This window comes from Lolium rigidum, chromosome 7 (assembly GCF_022539505.1).
Source record: "Lolium rigidum isolate FL_2022 chromosome 7, APGP_CSIRO_Lrig_0.1, whole genome shotgun sequence".
In the NCBI taxonomy this organism is placed as follows: Eukaryota; Viridiplantae; Streptophyta; class Magnoliopsida; order Poales; family Poaceae; genus Lolium; species Lolium rigidum.
In genome coordinates this window covers 2,072,525-2,081,753 of record NC_061514.1, presented here as the reverse complement: position 1 = coordinate 2,081,753, position 9,229 = coordinate 2,072,525, and the positions used below count along the sequence as shown (strand labels likewise).

Genomic DNA, 9,229 nt, shown 5'->3' with positions numbered 1-9,229 from the left:
TGTTGCAGATTTATCTAAATAGATTCACATGTATCTGTATACTAAAATGCGTCTAGGTACATGCGTATTTAGACAAGTCATCTTAATATAAACGGAGGAATTATATCTCAACTACACATCTAGAACAAAGTGGACCTACGAATTAAAAAAACGTCCACGGCCCATGATGGCATGCCTTTTTTCCACATGTAATGGAAAGTTTTTCGGTACTAAAATATCACAGCTTCAAATTATTCCTTTTTAACCTGATGCACCAACAGTCGGGTCGTGCGTATTCAAATATCGCACGCATATCGATCACTCCTTTGCTCTTTCATTCTCATTTTCTCCCTCTCCACTCTTCTTCTGCAAAAGTTGCACTATCGACTGACTTGACTTAGGATTCCAATTGTTGATTAGTCGAGATTTTAGATTTGTGATTAGGTCCATGATAACAACTCCAAATGATAACCTATAGAAATTTCGGGATTTTAAGAGTACAATTGTCTAGTTTGAATATCAAATATCCCTATAATGGTGGTTTTAACACCTCTAGGTAGAAGTTGACAATAAATTTGATAGTCATGGAGCTAAGTATGTCACTATAATGATGTTGTTATTACCTGGCGGTTTCATGCCTTCAAGAGTCATAAAGGGGTTTCGCCACGACGTCATTAGTATTTAATGGTACGACGCCATGCTTTCTAATGTGAATAAGTCCTTATAACTTTATCAATTAGTAGTTCATACTCTCCTTTTAAAAATTTACAAGTTCCATTTTAGGTGTCTGAATAAGCATTTGGAAATCTAGAATGTTATTATTATCTAGTGAGAAATTACTTATCGTATTTCATTTTAGCTTTTGTGCTTCTAAACTGTTATGAATGTAACCGTTATCAACTCAGTACTTATATTTTTAATTGTACATATATCTAAATATGCCATTTGATTCTCATTTTTTCGCTTAGCTTATGGTTCGCCCATGCTCCTTTCTTTTCCTAGCTCCGTCGTTGTAGTAGATCATGTTGACATTTTTATTTTGAAATTTTAAAGATGAAATCTAAGACCGAGGAAACCCTAAACATAACTAAGCATGTCATAGCAAAGGTCTGCAAAATAGAAGGATAATACATTTATTTATTTAGAGTACATATTATTACTCGAGAAGTGGACAGTAAAAAAATAAAAATAAATAGGTAGGAGTAGCTATATTTAAAAGAGTTAGCTATATTTAAAAGAGTTATTACAATTACTTTTTTAGCACAAGTTATTACAATTACTAATACTAATATTTTAAAATGATAAATGAACAAAGATGTTTTTTTAAGAACAGGAGAAGCTTTATTGCACAATGTTTATGGGTATAAAAAATGATCCCGTTGATCCAAAAGCCAAACTTGACGACCCAGCCTCTAAAGTGGTAGCCATCCTAGCTAGTCTGTGAGCTTCCACATTTGCTTCCCTCTGTTCGTGACCATATTTGGTCGCGTGAAACGATACTCGACGCTGCTTTATGTTTCGCAGAATCATGTAGTAGTAGCCTTTGTAATACTTAGCTTTAAAGTCATGGATGACATTCAGACAATGAGATGCTATCATAAGCTTTGTGTTAGTTTAGGTCTTTCGCTCACGCGTACGCCTCCAGCATGGTTGGGTCAGTCAGACCTGCGTTGCCAACTGCCAATGCTCTAAGAAGGCAAGAACCTTCCACGCTCGTCGCGACAAACTGCATTCGCTACGACACATTCCATGTTGATCTTGCAGAACAATGGCATAGCTATGAAGGGTGCCCCCCCCCCCGAGTCCATGGACATTTTTTGAAGGATAATTTGAGCCCAAAATGTTGAAATTTTGGCCTATAAGCCCATTTGCCCCCCCATGGAAATGGCCCAAACTCCACCACTGTTGCAGAAACCTACATCTGGTGCCAGCCACTTAGCATCGTTATTTCTGCTCGCCCCTAGTTTGGTAGGTTCTTTCTTCTCCCACTCAATCTCACTAATATTTTAAGATGACAAATGATCAAAGTTTTTTTTTTGAGAGAAACAAATGAACAAAGATGTGAGAGGTTGATTTGGATAACTAGGCCCTTGGGCCGAAAGCTCTGGTATCATGGAAAGTGGGCCATACATCCCTCACAAAGGCCGACTCGTAGCCCTATTCGGCCCACTCGACGTCCCAGTATCTCCTCTCTCTCTCTCTCTGACTCTCTCCCGTCGGCCCGACAGCATCCTCGCCTCGCCTCGCCATGGCCGCCCCAAGCTTTCCCCGTACCAGTCCAGGTCCCTAGCAAAAAAGCTTCCGCATGCGGCATCTCCTCCTCCCGGCACCTCGCCAAACATCTACCCCCACTGCCCAAGCCCTCACCCACAGCGCAAGCTCCGCTCTCCAGATCCCCGCTCTGCCCATGGCGGCGCGGGCGCAGGCGTGGCAGTTCGCGGCCGCCCTGGTCTTCTTCCACGGCTCCGAGTACGTCCTCGCCGCCGCCTTCCACGGCCACCGTAACGTCACCGCCACCTGTGAGTGGGCCGCCTCTTCGTTCCCCTCTCGCAATTCATTAATTCAAGACGGTGGTTGTGAAAATTGTCTAGATACCAGTATTACTGGAGAAAGTGTTGTGTTACCGAAGCATGTCTTCTGTATGCTTAGATTTTAATTTTATAGTTAATGATACGCTATAATGCCAAGCACATATATGGGGTCACGAGGATGCCAAATGCGTCGGCCCAACTGATCCAATTGAATTGTTGCTGATTTGGTCTGTGTTTGTTCAGATAGTTGAGATCACTTAGGACTTCAGTGGTATTTGCAGAATGCTTACTTTGGCAATTTTCCGTAGTTGTATAAAACTAGGTGCCTCAGCAATTTCTCACTTCAGCATTGAGCTGAAAAATACCCATAGTACACCTGTGCTGTCCGATCTGTTGCAATTGTGAGATTCTGTTCAGTTTAACACTTCAACTGAAACGATCTACCAGGTGCTATGCTGTCATGAATTTAGGGGAAGAGAAAAGAACCAAGTATCAATCGACTGACATCAAGGTTGACGCGAAACTCCCAAACCAGAAAGTACAATTTGAGCGCCTCTGTAGGGTAACTTTTTACAAACAAAACCGGAAGTTGATTAATTAATGGCAAGTGCTGAGCATCCCACCGGGGATAATTCCCCCTATCCCCCACCTCCAGAGAGCGACACGTGTCCGATTCCCTTCAGTCTCACACCCCAATCCCGCAATTGCTTCATTGAAGCAGAAACCCCCCGTTCGCAGCAAAAAAAAAAAAGAGCTTAACAAAAACATCCTGGCCATCATCCGCTTGAAGTGCCCTGTCGGACAATAAAAGTCCGGCGAGACCTCTCCGGCAGCACCGCCTGCAGCATGTCGACTCTGGCTAGCAGCACCGCCGCCGAACGACGGTAGCATCGCCGCCCACGTCGCATATGGGAGCAGCGCCAGCAGCCAGGAACCTTGTCGGTGGACGGGAACCATGCCAGTGGCCGGGAACCGCTCCGGTGCACAGAAGCTGCGCCGGCGGACGGGAACAGCGTGCTTGCCTGCGACGGGGAGAAGGGGGCGGTGATGCTACCAGAACGGAGCGGTGTTGGAAGGGAGGAGAGAGGAGCCATGGAGGAGAGAGGGAGGCAGGGATGACGAAAGGAGAACGAGTGGAGAACAGCCAAACAAGGGCGATAAGGTTGCTGGTGCTGGGCCCCAGCCATCGATGCGTCCCGCGGGAGGGCCGCGTCGCATGCTATCCCCCGAATGGATACGGGCATTTTCCTTTATTAATTGCTTCATAAGCCATTATAAATGTCTTTAATTGTATTATTATTTGAACTAGGGAATGAAATAGTTATTTGAACTTTGTTTATGCAACTTGCATCCTGTTAGCTCAGTTGACCTTGAATCTATTAGTAGCTCACCACTAAGAAAAAAAACAGGGACACGGTTTCTGATTGTTGTTTTTTCTGAAACTCTGTACTGCTTTTCTTATTGGGATGACTATTCAGTAGCAGCGTTTGAAAAGTTTAACTGTTTTTTTTTTCTGGAAACGGAATGTACGATGCACCATATAACATATAACAAAAGGAAATTTTGCTTCGATTTACCGCAGCTTATCAAATGGACAAATAAGAGGCTAAACAGAATTTATAAGAACAATAACAGGCATATATTGGCGACTGCTACTTTATTTCCTTGTATTCTTTCTTAACTACCTAGTTCTAATATTTACAAGTTACTGTGTTGCTGTATTGTGAAATAATTAAGGTCCTTTTGATGCAGCGCTTCTTATCAGCAAGCAGTATGTTTTGGCAATGAGTTTTGCAATGCTAGAACACCTGACAGAAGGCTTTCTTTTCCCAGAACTAAAGGGTTATCAGTTTGTCAGTAATATTGGCCTTCTAATGGTGCTTGTTGGTGAAATTATTCGTAAAATCGCTGTCATCACAGCTGGACGCGCATTTACACATGTCATAAGGATTCATTATGAAGACCAGCATCAGTTGATAACTCATGGTGTTTATAGGTAATTGTTCATGTACTTATGCTGCATTACAACTTAACATAGTTCTTGAGTACTGTTGTTGCCTTTCTTTGCTTGAGTTCGAAGTTAGGCAAAAAATTGCAATATAGAAACATGATGTAATTATGCAAGACCACTTATGTGGCATCCTGGCTAAACTTTGTGCTTGATTCGACAGATTTATGCGGCATCCTGGCTATTTAGGCTTTCTTATGTGGGCCGTAGGAACACAGCTTATGCTGTGCAATCCAATATCTACAGTTGCATTTGCATTGGTGTTGTGGCGATTCTTTGCAAAGCGGATACCGTATCCTTCTAAAACAAATTCCTTACATCCTACTACTGGAGCGTTTTCATTAAATGATCCATTTAAGCTCCTTATTTTTCAGGATGTACCCTTTGATACCCTTGTGGATATAAATATTTTATACGTTTTTTCTTGTGATTCCTTCACTCAAGAGTAGGTATGAAGAATTTTTCTTGAGGCAGTTCTTTGGCGCACAATACGAAGAATATGCACAGAACGTGCACTCGGGATTACCATTTATAAAATGAAAGTTTCGAACTTGCAAAGTATGTTATCAAGTCCTTACCTTTGAGCGTTTTATTCCATCACATGTGTTTTGGACTAGCATGTTTAACAAACGGCTTGGTCACTTTCCTTTTAAATCTCCAATAATGAGGTTTTGTCACACTACACTGGTACATACCCGATCTATAAGTAAGAAAGTTGTTGTTTAACTGTCATAATTTGTATATTCTGTTATATCCTGTAGTAGTTTGAATGTTTGATGTAATCTGCACATACTCTTTGTATTATAGAAATCTGCCTTACCACCTGTCTGTATGCAATAACCCCTAAAAGTTAAATTTTCACACTTAGAGCCCAATTTCTCGCTAGGTTGACTTTTGAGAATGTATTCGAGTGAATGGCCAAACTGCCTTGTGACATGGCCGCATGGGGTCTCACATCTTAGTTGCACATGAGTTCCTCAACATTCCTATTTGTTATGGATACCCCGTGGACAAAAAAGTTCATATTGACACATTTATTCAGGAGGCACAATTTTTTTTAAAGATATTGTGCTTCCTTGAGTGGGGCCTTTGATTATATTCAAAATACTCTAGACATCTTTATGTCATACATATCTGAGAATCGCAAACCTGTAAGAAAATAGAAGGATTATTACTAATATTGCAGACTGAAACAAAGGAAACTACTGATTACATTCAAAGACATGAGTTGCTTCTGTTGCCAATCCGTGAGATCATTAGCATGTCTTGAACCAACTAGTAATTTAAAGGTGTGGGCATCTGGCATTACCGTGGACTCTTTACATGTATTGTAACCTGTCTGTTTGAGGGTCACAAGTGAAAAACAAGCATATTTGTTCCTTCATAAAGCCAGTATGAGTCTGGAGACTGAATACTAATGTGTCTCTCCCTTTTTGTTACAGGCGTGATTTCCTTACCATTGATATGTCAAAGCAAAGTACTTTACAATGTGGATTCAAGAGATAGTAAATGAAAGAGCTATGCCATGGATTTTAATACAATAGAAGACAAAATTGAAAAAAATTATGAAGCAGAGGGTCATTCCCCAGCTCTTTAATCTGGCCCGGATGCCAAGTACTGCGGCACTGGTCATCTGATGTAAATGGTTTGCCTACAGCTAGTTTTGTGGAAGCTCTGCCGTTCATTAGATTCGAACTGGAATAGTTTCCTCTTTTGATGGTATTGCCGACTATTTCCTCTAGGTTCGTTGTGTCAAAGCTTTTTCCAACATGGTCGTGTCAAGTGTGCCTAACGTATATACTCCAGACTCCACAATGCTTTGCTCCTGGAGATGAAAAGAAACTTCTCATTTGTTTCACCGAATCTGGAAAGCATTTTTAGTAGCACATGCTGCAGTTTTTCCATTTTGTTTGCTTTGCAATTTGCAAAGCTCTGGAATGTAAACAATCCGGAGAAAAATGCCTTATTCTTACCAATAGAAACGCCATGAAGCTACCAGTGCCGGACAGACTGGAATGAAGGATGCCTTTTTTTTTGGAGAACACAACACTTTATTGATCAATTAGAATCATTACAGAGTAACTCCCAGATGCAATCCGGAGCAACAGAATATCTAACAAAACTAGAAAGTTCAGAGCGTTTAGCTAAGATATGAGCTGATTCATATAACTGACGAGTAACATGCAAGAAAGAACAAGAAATAAAGAGTGTAGCTTCCTCCAGTCGACGCGACGGAAACATCCTCCAGTTTACCTGACGGACATTGTATTCGCTGTAGCGACAGCGACATTATTATTTTGTTGGCTCGGGAAGCACCTTATTATCATGTCATCAGCATAAACCAAGTCGACATCCGGTGTGCGTAGCTAGGGGGCCTTTGGTCGGTCCAAAAGCACCCGTCCATCTTATCGCACCGATCTAGTGGATCCTGTGAGTCTACTTTTGACGTTTCAACTTTCAGCTACCCACCCTGTATCCTGACAAAAAGCGAGATGAGAGGATGCAAGATATAACAAGAGTGCTGAGGCTGGTCATAGTGGGAGTAGCTTGACTCAAGAATATACGCTATGTGTATTAGCCATGCAGTTACTACCTTCATAGTGGTAGTAACTTATATGTGATGTCACGCATTGTATCATTTATTATGTTGTAGACTCATCTTCGCTTGAAGTGTGTGATGTTATAGTAACATAGCTAGTTACCACCTCACTCTCTTTCTTCATTTATTAGCATGCCATGTCACCAAAATGTCTTGAGATGTGTGATGTTACTAGCTATGTTACTCCCACTATGAGCAGTCTGAGGAAAATCAGCTTGCAAGGAAATGGACAAGAACAAGCGAACAGAAAATTAAACGCTTCCGCCAACACCCCGTGAGCTGTAATGGTCGCTCACAGAAGGCGAAGTGAATGCCGAAGAAGGCGAGTCGCTGGATAAATCAGCTGGAGTGGCCAAGTTTGTTCACAAAAATTCGATAACACCCCATACTAGTGTGTGACAGCGATTTTTGGTTTAACCTAAAGTCAATGCAAATATCTTCCCTTTTTATATATTTTTGGATTTATGAGCACAAGTGTCCAAGAGAATTATATAGATAAAAATAACAATAAAACCCAGACTGTCTAGATGAAGTTGCCAGTCCATGTTGCAAACAGACAGAGTGTAGGCTTTGCTAGTAGCTCTTTATTTGATCCATCTCAATTCCTCCTTAAAAAGGCCTAAGAGCATCTCTAACAGAGCCCGTAAATCCCGCCGGAACTGAACTTTTCCGGCGGATTTACGGGTTCGGGCCGATCACACGCAGAACAAAGCCCGAAAACATGGGCCGGCCCGTAAACGAAGTTCAGGGGCCCGAGAAATCGAGCGGACCCCCCATATTAAAAGGGTTCGCTTAGGGGAGTTCGGTTCGCAAACCCTACTCCCCTCCGTCGTTCCTCTCCCTCCGCCGCCGCCAGTCGCCAGCTCCGACGAGCAATCCACGTAGCCCCAGCCACCGATCCGAAGCCCGCCGCCATGCGATGGTTTCCCGTGGAGGCTCCGCCGGTCGTGCCGCGGGATTGGGCGGCGGTGACTCGTCGCCGCGTCCGCCTGTCTTCCGCACCGACGCGGAGCGGCGGAAGTGGAACAAGAGCGATGGCGCGCGGAAGCGGAGCGCTCGCCGGTGGACGAACTGGGGGCTCACGCCCCCAGGGAAGCTCGCTCGCTACGGCCCCGCCGGCGAGGGCTCCTCCTCCGGCCAGTCGAGCCGCGCGCCGCGGCTGCCCGTGGCGGAGAGCAGCGAGGAGGACGACCTTGTCCCCGCACAGTCGCCGACCATCTCCGCCGGGGACTACGTCCACAGCACCGACGAGGAGGAGGCCGTCCTCGCGCAGACGAAGGCGATCAGTGACGCGGAGGCTCGGGCGCGCTTCCGCCGGGAGGAGGCCGACGCCGTCAGCCAGGTCAGGGAGTACGAGGCGGCCCGCCGGGAGGCCCGCGTCCGCCGCGTCAAGCTCGAAATAGTCGAGCTTGACAAAGACGATGCGTGAAGATCTTCCACGTCGCCGACCATCTCCGCCAGCACCGGCACCGCTGCGCACCATAGGTCATATAGGCCGCATTTTGCTTAGCTAGGTTGCACTTGCCGGTGTACCAGTAATTACGTTTTCAATTTCAAGGACTATGTACGTATCTATGCTCAATCGGAGCATCTATATCATCTCGAACTATGATCATCGCCTAAATTTACCCGCGCCATTTCGAATTCCTCTTTTCAGTTCCATTTTACGGTTTCTATTCTGCGTCACTGCGAATTTCGACAGAACTCACGTTTTCGGTGCACTGAACTTGGCGTTTTCAGTTTGCGTTTTTTCGGGCTCTACTAGAGATGCTCTAACATCTTCTCCTTAGAGCATCTCTAGTCGCGTCCCCCAAACCGTCCCCAAAGGGATTTGGGACGCGTCGGACAAGAAAACGTGCCCAGCCGCGTCCTCCATAGCCTCTTTTTGTTCGGCGCGGCCCGATACGATGTCATGCGCCCCGAGCCCGTCCCCGCCCCATAGGGGACGCTCTGGACACGCCGGACACAACGAAAAGCGAGGCGAAGAGACGCGGGCCTGACGTGTCAGTGGCACAGGAAAAATTCGCCCCCCTGTCCCGCCAAATCGAGCCTCTCCCGCCGCGCATTTCTGCCCTCCCAACACATTTAACCTCCTATCCCGCCGATTCATTT

The 9,229-nt window shown here is 44.7% G+C and overlaps 1 protein-coding gene across 1 annotated transcript; it reads left to right on the top strand.

The window, feature by feature from the left end:
- Nucleotides 1-2,204: 2,204 nt before the first annotated feature.
- LOC124675602 (probable protein-S-isoprenylcysteine O-methyltransferase) lies at nucleotides 2,205-6,422 on the top strand. Its single transcript, XM_047211672.1, has 5 exons — nucleotides 2,205-2,498; nucleotides 4,263-4,506; nucleotides 4,682-4,810; nucleotides 4,968-5,076; nucleotides 5,961-6,422. Exons 1-4 carry the CDS (start codon nucleotides 2,285-2,287, stop codon nucleotides 5,056-5,058), a joined length of 678 nt encoding a protein of 225 aa, XP_047067628.1. The 5' UTR covers nucleotides 2,205-2,284; the 3' UTR covers nucleotides 5,059-5,076; nucleotides 5,961-6,422.
- The last annotated feature ends 2,807 nt before the right edge of the window (nucleotides 6,423-9,229 follow it).